This window comes from Dermacentor albipictus, chromosome 2 (genome assembly GCF_038994185.2).
Source record: "Dermacentor albipictus isolate Rhodes 1998 colony chromosome 2, USDA_Dalb.pri_finalv2, whole genome shotgun sequence".
Classification (NCBI taxonomy): Eukaryota; Metazoa; Arthropoda; class Arachnida; order Ixodida; family Ixodidae; genus Dermacentor; species Dermacentor albipictus.
The window spans coordinates 74,569,408-74,589,063 of record NC_091822.1 but is presented as its reverse complement, the minus strand read 5'-3'; the positions used below and the strand labels follow the sequence as shown (position 1 = coordinate 74,589,063).

At 44.7% G+C, this 19,656-nt stretch overlaps 1 protein-coding gene across 2 annotated transcripts in view; it reads left to right on the top strand.

Annotated features, from left to right (window-relative positions):
* Positions 1-496: 496 nt before the first annotated feature.
* Positions 497-19,656, top strand: part of LOC135913124 (rRNA methyltransferase 1, mitochondrial-like) — a 54,664-nt gene continuing 35,504 nt past the window's right edge. Inside the window, exons 1-3 of one of the 2 annotated variants that reach the window (XM_065445808.1) lie at positions 497-638; positions 856-1,022; positions 6,604-6,901. In XM_065445808.1, the coding sequence (XP_065301880.1) occupies positions 621-638; positions 856-1,022; positions 6,604-6,901 (483 nt within the window). In that variant the 5' untranslated portion in view covers positions 497-620. The other variant, XM_065445809.2, reaches the window with a different exon arrangement.

Here is a 19,656-nt window from a genome sequence, read left to right as displayed (position 1 = left end):
GCTGCGATAAGAGACAGGCACGCGTGTGCAAGACGAGCTCGAAATCGCTTACCAAGTCTTCCAGGATAATCTCATCCCGTGTGGCCCGCACGGCGCCCGACATCGCGTCGGTCTGCTGCTTTCCCGATGAGCTGAGGTTCACATGCGATAACAACATACCTGATAATGCTGCACTTTCAATAGCTGCGCGATAACAGCGCTACGTGGGTGTGCTTGCGATGCGCGTCATGTTATCGCGCGTATTGCACATATCGAGCGAAGCGGCTGGTAGCTTCCGTACCGACGGTCGATAGCAGAAGAGAGAGGATTGAAATCGAAACTGAACGACTGAACAGCGAATTTTCTTCTTGTAGTCATTCTACTTTATCGCCTTGCCAAAGTTGTAAAAGTGTCCACGCTGCTTTAAGCAATACTGTCATTTTTTTCAGTATTTGTACAGACTAAACAAAACGTAAATAACATATATTTTGTGACAAGTAGTTGCATGTCGCACATAAATGGCGCTGCTGTAGTACTCGTAAAAACGCGCAATTCAAGCGGTCAACCTTGGCGCAGAAAACGTGCTCGTGTTTTGGTTTGTGAACATCGCGACTTTTCATCCTACTAAAGCGATTTGTCCAATGGCTCGTCCGCTCACTGTGAGTGAAGTTTTTTTCGAATGTGCCCAACCTTTTTTTTTCTCTGTGGACACTTGCTAACACGTGATACGCTTGAAACGCTTGCAAACCACGTGTAAAACCGAGAGGCCGCTTTGTCCGGTTTTTTTCCCCCCGTTCCCGGTGCTGTAAGGTTTTACAATGCCGTTTTTTTTTTTCGCATCTTCTTTGTGCTTACATGTGGCCTTTTCTTGTGCAGGCCTGGATGCAAGGGCTCTTGAAGACGTCGTACCTCAGCCCCCCATCCGTTTTGAATGCTTGTTTCTCGCGTCAGTCTAACCCGGAAGAGTGGGATGCACTTAGCGGGGATCTCCTGGCCATACACTCGAGGCGTGAAAAGGACAAACCAGTCTCCAAAAAGCGCAGGTACTTTAGCCCCCTGAACCCCAAGACGATTTGAGTGTTTGTGATTCGTGCATTATAAAAACTGAATCGATTATACAAACGTTGTATAGACGCAGTACACTCCGCTTAACGGAACTCGAGGCGGAAAGGAAAAGTGCTCCCTTTATTCGAATTTTCGTTCCAGCTGAAGAAACGAAAGTCAAGATGTACGTCATAAAAGCGTAGAGGTTTAGGGTTCTTGTTATATGGGGGCAAAAGAAGGCATAATTGGACGCTGCTTCATTGTCGCATATTGTTTTACGCAAATTGTGCGTTTACGTCAGGCAAATGCAGCTGAGGCTTCGCGAAGCCGCTGTGTATGAAGCAACACTGCAGGATAACAGCTCCTGCCCTTGATGCTTGTGCGTTACTGTAGCACACACAGGATAGCAACTTTGTAGGTTATCACAATTGTCATGCCCGTCATGTTGTCACTTTGACAGGATTAGCCACTTTGATGACAGCCATTATCACATCTTCCTAGTGATTGAGACACTGTTATTTGATATGTTCAAATTGTGTTGTGCAGCAGAAAGTGTACACTGTCAAAGGGCACCCTCAACAGGAAAGTGCAGCGTGTAGATTACGCACTGGCGCTCGTGCCTGCAAAGCATCGAACCACTCCACAGCTTGAAAACAGCTGAAATTTGAAACGAAAGCCTCCCTCTTGAGGCAACTCGGCGTACTGCAGAGAATCAAGGTTGAATGCATAAACACTTATATGCAAGCTGCACTGCCAGCAACATTGCCGATTATCGCACGTGGCTCAATAAATTGTCTAATGTGGAACTCGCAATATAGTGGCTGGAAGGGTGCTGCATGGCAGAAAAGAAAGATGCGTAGCTTGTGATATTAACATGGATGGCCCCTTAGGCCTGTTATGGAGGAACACAGAGAAGGACTGTCGATTTCAGACACTAATAATGGCAAAGGGAGGGAGTCGGTTTTGACTGAAGTTCACCTCCTGGCAGTGTGGCGATGCAACTTTTCTATTTCTCCTGAAATGCTCCCAATGCAGCAGCACTTTATAACCACATGACAGCACTTGCAACATACTGGCAAGCCTTGGAGCACCCTAAATAATTTAATATAATAGCTTTTTTAAGAAATAGTTTTGGTTTGGTTTTCCAGATGGTAACAGTGTCGTGACATCACTACGCTGGTTGCCTCGTGGGAGCAGGACGTTGCCACATTTTGGCACTTGCTACGGTTCACTCGGTCGTCTGCCATGCTGCTATATCAGGCCTTGCAATGAGTGGCAGCACAGGAGGCAATCCAGCGAGCTAGAAAATTGTTGTGTTGGTTATGTCAGTTAATCCAGTATTTTCATTTGATCTTTTCATGTGCTTTGCTTTAATCCCTTTCCTGCTGTTGTCTTTTGAGGCTAGCAGCATTCTTATGTAGAATTCCAATGGTAGAGTCTGAGTTGGCAACCGGCTCCGTGAGTGAGCACGCCACTACAGCATAGAGCAACGCCTCCAAATGCGCAATTGGGACACAAGCCCTGCAACAAGGGCAAGAATGTGGTAAGGGCTCATGCACACCACACAACTGAATATGCAACTACCCAGCATGGCTTGCGTGCCAGAGGTGATTATCATCTGCTGTCTCCACCCGCCGCGGCGGCTTCTCCGCAATGCAGTGTGTTTGAGCAGCATGCACGACACTACGAAGATGTAGACAGGCCACAATGGGAGATTTATTTCCTGAAAGGCAGGGTAGAAGCAAACATACAAAAAAAAGTGCAAATGTACAAAAAAAATGTGGAAACAATGTACAAAAATGTACAAATATAAAAAAAGAAATACAGAACCCACGTCCAGTGGGAATCGATGTAAGCAAAACTTTCTGTGCTGTTTGCGTTTGTTGATGGTATTTGGCGGAGATATTGATGGCATAGGACAGTGGTGATGGGATGTCAAATGTTACCTTGCCTGCACCACTTATGTTTGTCCAAGTAGTACATGGAACGCAGAGAGACTTCTCGTGCATTCACTCATTCCTTTACTGAAGAGAGCCCAAATGAGCAATGCTTTCTGACGATGCACTTTGTTTCTCCCCTGTCATGTTAGGTGTACTGCCACGAGTGCAGAGGGGTAAGGTTAATCACCCGTTTCCTAACTGCGTCGGGATGGGATTTAGTTGTACCCACTTTCTGCCTCCTCTCTCTCTCTACTCCCTCTCTGTTCTCCCTACCTCCTCAGTGTACTGTCGTTGCTGTTGCGCGTGAGCACAGAGGCAAGCACTGCAGCTCCTACAATGCTTTTGCGGGGGTTCACGCCTAATTACAGCATCCAGCGGGCATTGTTGCGTTCTCCAGGGTGTGTCAGAGGGCACCCCCCGATGCCGTGGCGTGCAAAGCTGTAGCAGCAGCAGGGGAAAAGTTCAAGGAAGAGGCAAATAAAGCTCCACTTTAATACATGAGCAAAATATCAAACTTTTACAAATTGATTACTTCTGCATTGCGGCTCTGCACATATGGCTGTTGGCATTGGTGAAGAAAAGGAGACACCCTCCAAGATAACATGTAGAAGGACAATTGAAAGTTTGATGTACTAGACGCCTAATGAAACGCATAAGGGAACGGGACAAGTGGATCTGGCCAGAGGTAAACGGGACACGAAACTAGTATCACACACATGGTGACAACACCGGTAGGCTCAGTGTCGGGTGCTGGGATTCTAATTGTCGAACTCAAATCATTATATGAAGTGAAACAGCCCTTTCCTTAGCAGACAGCATGGCTTTGCAGACTACCATATTCGGAGCTGTTCTTGCCAATTACTCGTTGCTACAGTCACTGGTTTGTGGCCTAGTGGACTTAGCAGATTGTATTGTAACAATCTTAATTTCCACGACCCTTCTCAAGATGTATATAACACAACCGACACGAGTCGTCAACTTCTACTATTGTCAGTGGTGAGTAGGGCCATTCATGCCAATCAGGGGACATGCTGCATCCACAAGAAGGTCACAATTATCTTCGCTTATAGAAAGGAGTTCTTGGCTAGATGTGACAACCGGAACACAACTGCAATAGGTAATGATACCTGTTGCAGCATGTGGACATGATTCAATGCAACAGGAACTCCGGGCACTCCAGAAATCTGCAGAGAAGCAACAAAATTAATGTCTTGTAGTCTCGTAAGCAAACTGAATCGCAAGAATTAAACAAAAGCGGCATTATCATTACTAATTACAACTACTCTGATTAGGCACAGACCACTTTCGTAGAACTCCATTTGCAATTTCTCCATGTTTGCTGGAAATTTCACGACCAATGGCCCTAGTGGTCTGATGCACCAAGCTTTCTAAGAGGTCGAAGCTGCTCGCTACATTCCGCTTGCAGGTTTTATTGGCTGCGTGCCTGCACAGGAGGTTACGATGCATACTCTGACAAATGTACAGTGGACTGATTTTTTAACAGTGCTGCATACCGCACGAGTGTCAACCAGCCGGCTGGTCAGCATCTTCTAACTGCGTGAAGCGGTGAGATCAGCAAGAGTAGCACATGTGCACCTACCTAGTTCTCTGGAAGCGCAAGTGTCGTCTGCTAGGCTGTCTCCATCAGCACAGCACAGCCCCTGGCATGATTAACTTGGTGCAAGCTCCCCGCCTTATGGGAGATAGCGGCTTCCAGTGAACTTGGTGCATGTGGCTTACTTTTGCTGGTCTTGTTGCTTCACATGGTTGGAAGGCGCTCACCGACCGGCCAGTCGCCGCTTGTGCGGTACTGTTAAAGGGCCCCTCACCAGGTCTAGCCATTTTGAGCTGACAAGCGCAGAGCATACATTGTGCAGTAACGATCGTGTCTGCAAAGTGTTACATGGCTACGCGCCGTGGAAAGATCTGAAATTTCAAACTGAGCGCCGTTTTTCCTTCTCGCGGCTGCCGCGCTCCAAGCCGGACGGTGACAAAATCATGCCCCTGCGCCTACGTAATCGTGTCTGCATTGTGACGTCGCTCGTGGTGACACGCGACTTCGAGAATTATTCAAGACAACATTTGTTATCTGTGTGATCTGTTGCTTGAATTGACGAATTGAAGTTTAGAGAAATAATAAAACACACAAACGGAATTTCTGTGTTTGTTGTTTTACTTCGCACTGAAACGAGAGAGTTGTACTTCCGATTCATCTGTTTGTTGCCGCGGTTGTGCAGTCATGTGCGCAGGTACCGAAACAATGTAATTTTCTACCTTGTTGCAGCTCATGATCATGCTCTGCTATCCACTTGTTCCGCCGCAGTATTCGTGTAGCATTGAATTATACCGCTAGTCATGTTTCCTTGTGCACAGCACGCAAAGTCATGTGCTGTGCGAATAAGACAACAGCTTGCGTGCAACGCCATCGACGAAAGTGCGTAGCGCAAAAAAAAAAAAAGGAAGAAGAAAATGAACAGCGACAAAAAAATGAAGGCGGGGCCTGTGACATATGCGTCATACGATCCTCGAGGTCCGATATGAGAGAATGCAGGGAAGGAATTTCGCTTGGGTAGGCTAGACGGAGCGAGTGGAGAGAGTGTCTTGCTTGGCAGTGGAGCCTGCTTGCTGAAATCATGAGTTCGCAGCACTGAAATATTTCTATCTCGGCTATTAATGAGCCGATTTGAAATTTTTTTCCGGCAGAACGCTCCCTAGAGGACACTTAACTTCTAGTGTAGAACCAAAGTTTGCTATGGGGCTTGGTGAGGGGCCCTTTAAAGAGTGGGTCAACTGTACCTGAACACATGGAAGAACATTACATATACAAGTCAAAATAAGCATAAATACTGATGTTTATAATATTATAGTCACTACTGGTCAAATAATAAGTAAATGTATTAAACAGTTTCCACAGATTTACCTGGTACCCCACCGTGCCTGTTTGATGGGCACATCGAAGAGGCAGCAAAGTTAGCGAATAATCTCTCAACTACTTGTCGTGTCAGCCAGAAGTGCCTGTGAAACTGCCATAATAGCAGAATATTTATTGCTAAACTATTTTCTTTGCTATCGGTATGTTAGAAATTTTGGTACCTCTTCATCCGAGTAGCACTGAACAACGCCCTCGACACTGCCGACAACTTTTGATCTTGACAAGGACGCGAAACAGGATCTTGAAGGATCTAAGTGGTCGCTTCAGCGTTGCTGTCAGATGCAGCCCTACACAAATCCGAACTTGAAGTGTCGCATTCAGAGTTGTTGCTCTTGAGTAGTGCAACCCAATGTAGTGGTGTCTGTCGGTACTGGAATCCCAGTGTGAATAGAGTCATGCTGGGAAGAAACAGGAAATGTGTCAGCCGAGAGTTCCGGTCCGCTTCGCCGATTTTCGTAGAGCAGTTTCGGCTGCCCTGCAGAGTGATCTTGCCTCTTCATGTGCTCTCAATCTGCCATTGGAACCGTCTTTCTCCAAAAAGCAGAACATGCTGTTCCAGAAGTGCTCTGAACCTTCCATTGGAACTCACTATTAAACAAATGAGTAAAACTACACCTATCATTTTCACATTGTATCACTCTCTTTGAAAGCCAATAATGCGGACAGTGCTGTGTGCCTTATGTCGCACTCCCTTGCATGTGTTCTCAGTATCAGAAGACCAACTCTGAAGGCAGCGGAGCAACGTCCAAGCAAAGAGCAGACGTCAAAACCAGGCCTGGGCGCTGAGCACGTGTTTGGACTGCACCCCGTGCTGCTTGCGCTGCGTGCACGCAAGCGAATCCTGTACGAACTGCATGTTGATGCTGGAAAGCTGTCCAGTGCGGGCAGGCTGGAGCAGAACCCATTGCTGCTGCAGATACTGGACCTGGCCAAGGAGCAGGAGCTTCCCGTCAACGGGTGCCCGCAGAGTCGCCTGGAGCAGTTGTGCAGAGGTGCAAACCACCAGGTGGGTGAGGGCGTCATGTGGCACATGTGAAAGTGCCATTAAGCACAAAGGCACATTAAAGAGGGATGGTGTTAATAACCCTTTCTTGTCTGAATTTCTTAAATGAAGTGACTCTGTACTTCTGGATGACTAAAGTCAAGGAAAATTTCCTATAGAGTTTTCAGTAATGCATTGAAGGTTTTTCTCGTGAACTCTCAAAAACTCGGGTGTTGTTAGCTTCATGCAGTCGTTCTTCAGACTTCTTCATTCACAATCGCAATAGTGTGAAACAGGGCCACAGATTACCACATTTACTCACATAATGAGCACACCACCTACTTTTCCAATCAGAAAGTGCGTTTTACAGCAAACCTGTTAGCCTCTAGTTGGTCAGGATTTTTCGTGGCAAGCTCATCCAAGATACGGCAGCTGGGAAAGGGGTTTATGCTTGAGTTTCCACGTCACAAAATTATGTTTTCTCGTGCGTTTGAATTACATTCCGATGCAATCATGTCTGTAGGTTGTGTGAAAGTCGTAATTTACAAATTTTCTGGTGCATTTTACTTTGAGTAATTCAATTAGTTCAATAACGCACTTGTGCTAGGTGGAGGACGTACAAGAAAGGCTGTATGCGGTGCTAACGTTACTGCTGCCTAGAGGCTGCAGCCTTTCAGACAGACCTCAAACGGCAGCTGGAAAAGGGCTTTGTCTTTCAGTTTCCACATAACAGATTTATGTTTTCTTGTATACTTCAATAACAGTCTGTAGTTATGTCTGCAGCTTGTTTGTATGTCTTACACATTTTGTTTGTATGTCTGTATGTCTTACACGTACACATGTTCTGGCGCAGTTTACTTTTAATCATTAATTTAGTTCAATAAGGCAGGGTACTGGTTTAAGCTAGTTGGTTACAGTTGAAGTTCAATGTTATTTGCGCACCACTTAGAACAGGGACTGGTCCTCGTTCCAAGTGGTGCATAAATAACATTGATCTTCAATAAGGCATTTGTGCTTGGCGGACTGCTTAGAAGAATGAGGATCTATATTGCACACTTACGCACGCGTGAGCTATGCCGCTTGTGGGGGTGCTTGTCTAATGCCAGCACCAGCTTTGCTGTACATCCACTTTCGCAAGGTGCAACAAAGGCGGATTTTTTTCTTTCCTCACATAATGATCGCACCACAAACTTGCTGCCATAAAGTAGGAGACATATGGTTCGATACGGTGTCCGATGCGCTAAAATGGCATCTAGATCCAAGACATTCTATTGTGCCCTAACGCTTGGTTGGAAGTATGAGACGCGGTATGATTCAGCGTCTGATGCGCCTTAATGGCAGATGGATCTGAGGTGTTTTGCTGTGCCATAGCACCAGATGGGGCACCTGACGGGTGACAAAAGTCTCGAATCCAGCTGCGATTCTGGTGTGTCGGACACTGTATTGTACCGTGGGTTTGCTGTAGACTGGTTTGCTGTAGACTCTTTTTAGACTGCCGTGGAAAAAAAAATTCACTTAAATTTCAGAGTAGCTAGTGGCCAACTCTGCAAATGCAGTTTTGGTTTCGTATCCGATTGTAACGAGCAAGCAATTTTCGGACCTATTTTTTTCTGGAAAAACGTGGGTGCTAAATTTGGGTAAATATGGTATAATAGCCAGTGGAATTTTAGGACTCCAAAAATTCAGACTTGATGGATATTCTGGACTTGTTAAATGCACCTTCAGGGTTCCCATAGAGCTAATGAATTTTTGTAACTGATTTTGCAGACGAATTTAGGCCCCAAAGTTCAATCTTCTTAACTAAATCGCTCGTTCCAAGCCATGCTACCCAACCTTAGAGAAGCCCATGTTGGATTTTCATCTGGCTTGGCTTCCAGTGGCCCGCTGTATAGCCTCTAAGATTGAAAGGCGCATACTCTCAGGTTCGTTTGATTCGCCTGGACCACTGTGAACTAGTTCACGCGTAGCTAAATAATTGTGCAGCTCGATTTCTTCGATGCAGATGCAGTGCAGGCATTTTGTTTTTTCCGACTAGTGCGTACCGAGTGCGTAAGTTTGACAAGTCCTTAACGTCTGGTATGATCGGCTTCTGAGGTGTAAATACACCTGCACTTGCGTAGATATAGCAGACTCGCGTATGCAAGGTTTTAACGACACTTCCGCATATGTGCCGTATCGTCTCCTGCGCTGCTGTTTCGCACCTGTACGTCTGCACCAAGTCGGCACCGACAGTAGAGAGGGTGCAGCAAAATTGTGAACCAGTCCTGCGCCTTTCCTGCATCCTTTAAACTGAATGGCATGGTTCAGTGGGTGCCTTTACTGCACCGCTGAAACAAAAGGCAGTGTGTAGCACCTTGTGAGCTGGTTCAGGGGGTGCAGGCGAATTGAATGAACAGTCCTCACGGAATGAAACGTGACAGGAGAGAATTTAGTGGAACCCTGCACACTTGCAAAAGTAATCGATAGTGCGATGCCATGTCGCTGGGAATCTGGTCACCAAAGGTGACGCGGACTCCGGTCTAAGTGTACGCAACAAAATTACGTCGATGTGACACGAAGTGAAGCCGGTAGAAGGGAAAGTATGCGCGTTAGTTAACCCTAAATTGATGCGTTTCATTCCGTGAGCACTGTACCTATCAGTAGAGAGCGCGCGCCATCCTCCTGTCTCAGAGGCCATGCCCACTCTTCCTTGGTTGACAAAATGGCATGGCACTTTTTATGTTTTCTTTCTTTTTTTCTTTCTTTTTTTGGTCAGAATTATCGTCATAACCACTTAATGCAGGATCTGTCTTTTTGTCTTCATTAAAGTTTCGGTTGCTGTTTTGCACTTGTGTCCACTGAGCAGGTGTTTCAGAGACATCGTGTCTTTGTGTGTGTGGGCGCGACTTTGCAGTTGTGGGATCTGACCCGCTGTAGTTGCTTAGTGGCTGTGGTGTTGCACTGCCAAGCACGAGGTCACATGATCAATGGCTGCATTTCAATGGGGCGAAATGCAGAAACACCCATGTAGTTAGACTTAGGTGCACATTAAAAAACCCCAGCTGGTCAAAATTTATCCGGAGTCTCCCACTACAGCATGCCTCATAATCAGATAGTGGTTTTTGCATGTAAAACCCCATAATTTAAATTTCAAAATTGAATTTGTGTGATCGGTGCCACCTCCTGTGCCTTCACGAGAGCCAAGTGGTGCGAAGAAACATGGCTCGTTTCTTCTATCTCCATGGTGAACTCCGTTGGCGGAGAAATTACCCGGTGATGCTCTTGTTGACTGTATATGAAGACTACGTCACTCATGCTCAAATCCAAGCAAGTCAGATTGCTTCCTAGCATATTATGAAGCAAGGCATTATTGGAGATTGCTTTAAGCTGCTGTAAGCCTAATACATTTTTTTTATTGGCTAAATGAGTTTTCAGACTCTTCTATTTTTCTGACTAATTTTTGTTCCTCGCGGGGTCGGGAAAATCGGTCGGCAACTATGTGCATTAGACAGTGTGATGTGACGCATGGATATTTCTCAAATTTCAGGAGAAGCGATATTTATGTGTGGAAGAAAGCTGACATACGCAAATTACTGACATACACATTTTTGAAGATAGTTTGGTTGTTTTACTTGATGTCGGATAATTCCTGCAAAGCTATGATACTTACAGGAATCATTGAACCAGAAATGGTTAAGGCTAACTGCATTGAAATTTTGTTTTAAGTAAACTGGTTACTAATTAATAGTTCCATATACCGCTGAAGTAATTTTCGAAAGTTGCAGGGCTAGTAATTTCATAATTTTCTTATTAGCAGCCTAGCACCTAAACTGATGGCATGTGTACCTAGTGGTTAATGGGCGTGACCCAAATCCCAGCACTTCTGAGATCTTCAGTGCGCTGCCTAATGCCTAATTCCCAAGGTCATGTCAAGGTGTCTAGCAAGTTTGTTTCGTCACATGTACATTCGTGTATTAAACGTAAAATTTTTAGGGGTGTGCGATTATCGAATCAAATAGTTAGCATTTGAATAATAACCAAATATGTACTATTTGATTTCTCGAATATTTGATACATTCAGTGTGGAGGCCCGTGCAGTGCCACACGTCGCGTGCGCCACGGAGCCCTTGTCCTCGGTGCCACCCAAACGAGCATGTCACTTCGTTTTTGCTACAAAAGGGCTACCGAGCACGCTGCTGATACTGCACAAGCTTGCCGTGACCTTGCAGATTGTAGAATCTTTGACAGGTGGCAAATCACTCTGAACCTAACAAAAATTCAAAGTCACTTAAGTATCATTTCATTTCATTTATTATCACCTTGAAGGCCCGAAGGCATTGCACAAGGGGGGGGGGGGGCAATACAAACACGTGTAAGAGTGGTTTTGTGCAAAACAGCAAAAAAAAACAAAACGCATTGCTGATTTTGTACGACTTTAAACAATCAAAGAAAATATTGGAATTGAAAGAAGTAACACGGCAATACATTCGCAATGGAAGAAACAAAAGAAAAAGACTAAGTGGAAGGGTTGACAAGGGTAGACTATTCCGATTGGTTTATGATGGGTTCATGAACGATGTACACTGGGAACAGAAAGTTATTCAAAGTGATTTGTTAGGTATTCACTAAATTTTTTTGTGGTCAGTACAGGTAATGAAGTTGTCAGGGAGTGCATTCCAATAAACGATTGCATCAGGAAAGAAGGAAGTGGTCGTGGCAGGTGAGTGGCCGGATATACGTGCTATGGCAGAGCTGGGACTTAAGCAAGAGAAAGTTCGTAATGGTGGTTTAAGAAGGTGGTGCCTTGAGCGTGGATAGTAAAAAAAAGTGCAGCAAGCAAAGACGTGATATGATGCGGCGAGACTTCAGTGTTGGCAGACCTATCGTTTGCTTCAAGGAAGTGACACTAGTGTACCGTGAATAATGTGAAGTGATGAAGCGGGTGGCTCGGTTTTGAACGGATTCCAGTGATGCGGCGGCTAGGTAATATTAAGATGGATGCCAGACAGCAGAAGCAAATTCGAGTTGTGTACGTACAAATGTCACGTACACCAACTTCTTTACCTCTGGGGATGCCTTCTTTAGATTTCTTTGTAGATACCCGAGTGAGCGCGCAGCTTTGCGATGTATTGTTTTGATATGTGTTATCCAAGAGAGTAATGACGTCAAAATAAGACCCAAGTACTTGTAAGATGAAATGGCGCTGATGTTGACAGAGCTAATGCGATAAGTGGACTGAAAGGGACTGCGTTTTCGGGTAAAAGACATAAATTTGCATTTCGATAAGTTGAGAAGCATGTACCATTTTTCGCACCATGACGAGATGGCGTCGAGGTCACGCTGCAGGCAAAGACAATCATCAGAGGAGTTAACAGTGTTGTAAACTACGCAGTCATCTGCGAAAAGTCATAGTTTACAATGTATGCTAGTAGGCAAGTCGTTTACATAGATTAGAAATAATAAAGGGGACAGACAGGTGCCCTGAGGGACGCCCGAAGTCACATCGGTAAGAGGGGAGTGGTGATTGTTTGTGGAAGTGTATTGTGTGCGCCTGGAGAGAAATTGTTCAATCCATCTGACAGGCACGTACCCAGGATTTTTTTTCGGGGGGGGGGGGCCCACCACCTCCATCATCATCATCATCATCATTGTCGTCATCGTCATCATCATCAGCAGCAGCAGCCTGTTTTATGTCCACTGCAGGACAAAGGCCTCTCCCTGCGATCTCCAATTACCCCTGTCCTGCGCCAACCGATTCCAACTAGCGCCCGCGAATTTCCTAATTTCATCGCTCCACCTAGTGTTTTGTCGTCCTCGATTGCGTTTCCCTTCTCTTGGTACCCATTCTGTAACCCTAATGGTCCAACGGTTATCTAACCGGCGCATTACATGACCTGCCCAGCTACAGTTTTTTCCTCTTTATGTCAATTAGAAGATCGTCTATACCCGTTCGCTCTCTGATCCAAACCACTCTCTTTCTCTCTTAACGTTATGCCTAGCAATCTTCGTTCGATCGCTCTTTGCGCGGTCCTTAACTTGCTCTCAAGTCTCTGCCCCATATGTCAGCACTGGCAAAATGCACTGATTGCACACCTTACTTTTCAATAATAATGGAAAGCTTCCAGTCAGGAGCTGGTAATGTCTGCCGTATGCGATCCAACCTATTTGCATTCTTCTGTGAATTTCCTTCCTATGATCAGGGTTCCCTGTGATTAATTGACCTATAGGTAAACATACTCCTTCACAGTCTCTAGTGGCCGACTGGCGATCCTGACCTCTTGTTCCTTTGCCCGGCTATTTATCATTATCTTCGTCTTCTGCATATTAATATTCAACCCCACTCTTACACTCTCTCTGTTAAGGTCTCCAATCATTTGTTGTAACTCGTCTGCATTGTTGTTGAATAGAACAATATCATCGGCAAACCGAAGGTTGCTGAGATATCTGCCGTCGATCTTTACTCCTAAGCCTTCCCAGTTTAATAGCTTGAATTCTTCTAAGCGCGCAATGAATAATTTTGGAGAAATTGTGTCTCCCTGTCTGACCCCTTTCTCTATAGGTATCTCCCTGCTTTTCTTTTGTAGAACTAAGGTAGCTGTAGAACCTCTGTAGATATTCTTTCGTGAAGGATGAGTCAGTAAGACGAGAAACTATTTACAGATTATATTTACAAAAACGTTGCAGCGCTGACCGGTTAGATTCACAGCGCGAGCCCAGTTCGTTCTTCCTCCTCTTTTCTGGAGTTATGGCGCCTACGCGCCTCGTTCAAGCAAACAAATACCACACGCATGTAGCAATATTTTCCAAGCTTTTTACGTAAGCGTTCTGTACTCCTTGATTACGTAGTGCCTCTACGATTGCTGGTATCTCTACTGAATCAAGTGCCTTTTCGTAATCTATATAAGCCACATAGCGAGGCTCATTGTACTCTGCAGATTTCGCGATAACCTGATTGATGACATGGATGTGATCCAGTGTAAAGTATCTCTTCCTGAAGCCAGCCTGTTCCCTTGGTTGACAAAATCCAGTGTTGCCCTTATTCTATTGGAGATTATTTTGGTTAATATTTTATATAATACTGGGAGCAAGCTAATGGTCCCATAATTGTTCAATTCTTTAACGTCTCCTTTTTTTGTGGGTTAGTATAATATCTGCATTCTTCCAGTTTTCTGGGACCCTTGCAGTCGATAGACACTTCGTATAAAGAGCCGCCAGTTTTCCAAGCATTATGTCTCCTCCACCTTTGATTAAATCGACTGTTATTCCACTTTCTCCTCCCGCTCTTCATCGTTTCATGTCTTGCAGGGCCCTTCTGACCTCATCGCTAGTTATAGGAGAGTTTCTGTATCCTGTTCATTACTGTTTCTAAGCGAGCTATCGTGACTCCTCTGGGTGCTGTATACAGGTCAGCTTAGAATTTTTCCGCTGCTTTTACTATATCTTCGAGATTGCTGATGATATTATCCTCCTTATCTTTTAGTGCATACATCATTGTTTGTCCTATGCCAGGTTTCTTTTTTACTGATTTCAGGCTGCGTTCATTTTTTACGGCTTCTTCAGTCTTTCTCATGTTATAGTTTAGAATATCAGTTATTTGTTTCGCCTTGTTGATCAGTTTTGACAGCTCCGCGAATTGCGTAATGCTGTGCGGCCGCCAGTCCCATACAACCGCGTAGAGCGCAGGACTCTGCGATTCTAGACGTACTGCGCTCACCGTGAAAGGTTAGAAAAACACCCACATAAGCACAGCAGAGAAGTGGCTATGTGAGGCGGTTCCAAACAAGTAATTGTTCTCCACTCCCGGCGGCGTTTTCTCTACTTCCTTTTTAAATAAAAAGATGTTGATCCATAAATATTCTCATAAACAACGGTTAACTTATTTATTATTCGCTTTTGCTTGCAGTTTGGTTGTTACCTTGGCTCTCTCCCTTAGTAGATCGCTTAATTTCTCAACTCCTTGCGATTTTTGTTTCCAGTTGCCAATTTTGCACGAGAAGTGCTATACAATTAGGGAAAAACAGACGAGGTAACGGGTGACAGTCATCTTACTTATGGGTTTAAGGGTTATTGCAGGGTTTCAGGATAGACGCTCTTTCACATTATTTTATTTCCCACCTTATCTAACCCATATCAAGTGTATATGGTTCCAGGCATCTGCCAGCGTCGCAGCGAGCCGTAACTCAAGGAAATAATGAAGCAAAGGGATAAGTTAAACGCAATTGGCGTTTTCTCCGGCCGCAACTCGTTCCACGAGAGTACAGACCAGCTGAGTAACAGCCGCATCCCTCTCCTGGTCCCAGGACCAGCCTAAACAAAGAAGGTTGAACTAACAAAAGCAACAGCTATGCACGTGACGGTTGAATAGATGGTGACAATTGAACGCATCTCGAGTTAATCGCGCGGGTGCGGAATCTATGAGAAAACTATCCTTCACATTACAAGAGATGCCGATAACTACTGCCATCTAAAAGGAGTGAAAAAGGCAGCATAATGCTGACCGATGAACAGCTGCCAAGTCTCAACATTGATCTCGCGGCGCTTTAGGAATGTGTGAGGAGTGGTGGCATGGGCGGGGAGGGGGGGGGGATGCCACTTGATTTCGGGGGGGGGGGAGCCCGGGCCCCCCCGGGCCCCCCCCCTGGGTACGTGCCTGCCATCTGAGTAAGTTATTACAGATTCCAAGTCCAGATAGTTTTTGCAGCAAGAGCTTGTGAGGCACCTTGTCAAAAGCTTTTGAGTAATCTAAGAAAACGGCGTCAATCTGCAGGTTCCTGTCCATGATAAGCTGAATGTCGTGGGTGAATTCGGCGAGTTGGGAATCACACGATAAGTGTTTTCGGAAACCATGCTGAAATGGGTAGAAAAAATTATTGCTTTCAAGGAATTTCATTAGCCTTGAGGCTAGAGTGTGTTCTAGTATTTTTGAGGAGATGCTTGTGAGGGAGATTGGACGGTAATTGGTAAGGTTCGAGCGGTCACCTGATTTAAAAATGGGCAAAATATTACCTTTCCTCCAGTCACCTGGAATGGTCCCCGTTTCTAGCGATTGTTTGAATAGTACGCAGAGTACTTGTGCTGATACATGAGAGGTGTTCCTCAGAAGTTTACTGCTAATACCATCACAGCCAGTGGAAGATGATGGTTTAAGACTATTGATTAGTTTAAATATGCCCTCCGCATATATGTTTAGGTCTGGCATAGTTTGCACTGAAGCAGTAAGTGTGGGCAGGTCAGATATGTAAATGGGAGCAGTAAATACAGAAGACAAGTAGTTATTTAGGGCGGTTGCGCATTCATCGTTATGAATAGGTTCACCATCGAGGTCAACGAATTCGATGGTGTTAGATCTGTCTTTAGTGGAGAGCATGCGCCAAAATTTATTTGGATTTGATTGGAGAATGGAGAGTAGATCGTGACTGTTAAATTTATCTTTAGCTTGACTAACCTCCTGAACATACCGTTTTACGCATGCGCGATACCTTTCCCACGCTGCAGTGTTATTACTTTAATTTGCTTTCCTGTAGAGACGTTTTTTACGTTTAAGAAGAGATTTTACATGTTTAGTGAACCAAGGGTTGTTATAGTCTGATATTGCAACAATAGTGGGTATGTACTTATCTTTTAGCTTTGACATTGCGTTTCTAAATAGCTCCCAGTTGGAGTTCACTGAGCGTGACGAAAAAGTGGTCTGAAAGTTTTGCCAAAATGACTCTAGTCCACTGTTTATGGCCTCATAGTTACCTCTCCGGTAGTCAGAGAGTAGTTTTTGGGTAGGTGATTTCTTACTCAGTGGAAGACGAATAACAACGGGCAAGAGACAATGATCGCTGAAGCCAGGAATCGCGGTAATGGCGGAAATGTTGTCTGGGTGACTTGTAAGAAGTAAGTCGAGTATGTTATCGCCTCTGGTTGGACATGCTATTACCAGCTGGAGGTTGAAATCTTCTGTTACTTCAAGAAACTGCATTGCTTCAGTAGAAAAGGTTCCTGTTGATACAGACAGCCTATTCCAGTTAATCTGGGGGTAATTAAAATCTCCGAAAAGAAAAACCAGTGCATTCGGCAGCTTGTGTGTAATGTTCGATAGGGATTGGGACAGCAAATCAATGAAAGCTTGCTGTTTATCAGGTGGTCTATAACAAATGCCAAAAACTGTTCTTATCGTATTGTTATAGACACATACCCATGAAAGTTCAAGGTTGCTATCGTGACATATTTGGTAAGATGATAATGTCTTTCTAACAGCGATAAGAACGCCTCCTCCCCTTCGGCCTTGTCTATCGTTACGGTATAATGTGAAGTTAGTGGTTGATGGAAATTTTCGATATCGTCTATGTCCAAGTTCAGCCACATTTCTGTTAGCAAGATGATATCGGATTCTGTGTCGCTAATATAGCTGTGTAACTGATCTCACTTTGGCACTACACTTCGTATGTTAGTGAATGCTATGCTGAAATTCAAAAACTTAGGCGGCCTTTTGGGTGTGGAACTTGAGCTAGTATTCTTGAGGCATTATTTGGTCAAGACCGTGGGTGTACTTACAGAATTTATAGTTCGCGTGTACGCATGACGCATTGGTGGTGTGCATTCTTCAACTTTAGAAGACGCAATGTCATAGAAAAAACATTTATTACCGATATGAAGTTTATCGAAACTGAGTTTGAATGCACATTTCTGAGTTCGGGTGAACTGTAATAGTTTAGATCTAGACGCGCGTGGTAGCCTCGAAGTCTTCTCTGATGGCATAGCTGGTATTTTTAAATTTTTGTCCATGAGACAGAATGTTATCTTTTGTCTTAAAATGGGTGAATTTTACTATGATAGGCCGCTTCTTTGATTCGCAAAATTTACTGATTCGGTGCACTCGCTTAATAGAGTTGGGTTCTAATTTAATGTTTAGATTATCTGCGCACAATGCCAGTATTTTATCTTCGGACTCCTTCCATGGCTCACCGACACAGTCGTCTAATCCTAAGAATAGTAAGTTATTTCGTCGTATCCTATTACTAGTATTTATGCTTGCAGTTTTTAGGGCTGCAATATTGTTGCGGATCTGAGTTGCTTGGGATTTTGAAGATTCATTGCCTGGTGTTTGTCTGGTGCATTCCAGCAGTGTTACGCGTGATTGAAGGGACAATAATATCTTGTCTTGGTTTGCTTGAAATGCTCGTATTTCTACGATTTCTACTCGAATTGCCTCTAACAAAGGGGTGAGGTCGGTAGCATCAATTGGGCCTGGATACAACCTGAGATCACTTGACAATAACAGCACAAGTTCTGAAAGCAGTTCAAAAGCAAACATGTCACTACATAAACAAATCACAAAGTGCCAATTTACGTGAATGGGGCAAGACACCGCAATGAGAAAGTGGTCACTACTACGAAAATCCTTCGAGTTGCCGAGGTAACAAACCTGGAACGATACATGGATCAGCACGGTGTGCCGAGCGGTGTCGTGCCCCACGCAGGCGCCATTCCATTCCCGGTTAAGTAGTGCTTGGTGCAGTCCTATGACAAGTGATGTAGGCGAGGCGGGGTGTTGCCAGACGGGCACTTCTGTGCGCGCTGGAGCTGGATTTCGAGTAGAAAAGGTGGCGAAGAAGGGTTGGTTGGTCGCGACGGGTTCAGTTACGTTGACAGAAGATGGCGTCAGCAATCGTAACGGGTCCGGTAATGTGCATGGGAGAACAAGGGGCCAGCATAGCAGCACCTGGAACGATACATGGATCAGCATGGTGTGCCGAGCGGTGTCGTGCCCCCAAAACGATCCTTAAACGATTTGAATGCAAAAGCATTATGACTTCTCAAATTAATTGGTTACGTCCATGATACGTAATGTCATACATTGTCATGTGTACTTCACAACTCTACCTTGATCCATCTTGCTCTAATTTGTACCAACCTTAATCCACTTAATCAACCTTAATCTGCCTTAATCCACTTTAATTAACTTTACTCCACCTTAAAAAAGGGGCCCTGAGCCACATTTTATCGAAGTGGATAAATGCACTTGAAGGTAAAATAGGCTATTTCAGAAATGCTTTGCCGCAAAAAGCAGAGTTGTTAAACACACCCTGTGTGGTGCTTCCGCTGCTTCTTCAATGCCTTGCACTTTGAAGACTACGGTGGAGAGGGATGTGTCGGCTATGCTCTGCCTACTGAATGCACACAGTCCAAATTGGAGTTTTGTTTTTTACATAGGCACTACTACTTTCTATTTTAGCGCCTATGACGCACCAAACGTAAGCCAGACGCGGTTGTTCTCGGCAAGTCGCAGCGCACTTAGCCAGTGGACTTGTAATTTCAACCCGCGGCAGCCGCAGTACAGTGCAGTCCATGAACAATATCAAGAATGAAAAATGTGATCTTTATAACCGATCATCGCTATATCTGGATTGCCGTAAAAACTGCCGAACATATCCATGTTGTTCCAAAACCACATTTGCCACTTCACTAAAAGATGGTCATTTAAGAAGATGAGAAATAACATGTTTATTTATAACTCTAAACTGCGTGTCAAGTGTTAGGCGCACTGAAATATTGCGAAATCTGCACTTGCTTTCGTGAGAGTTTCAGGTTCACAACTGCAGTGTCCAGCTGCTGTGTGAACGCTAGTGGCAATAATTTCATCATCATCATCAGCTTATTTTCTGTCCACTGCAGGACAGAAGCCCCTCCCCGCGATCTCCAATTACCCGTCCTGAATCAACCGATTCCGACTATCACCCCACCTAGTCTTCTGCCATCCTAGACTCTGCTTCTCTCTTGGCACCCATTCTGTGACCCTAATGATCCACCAA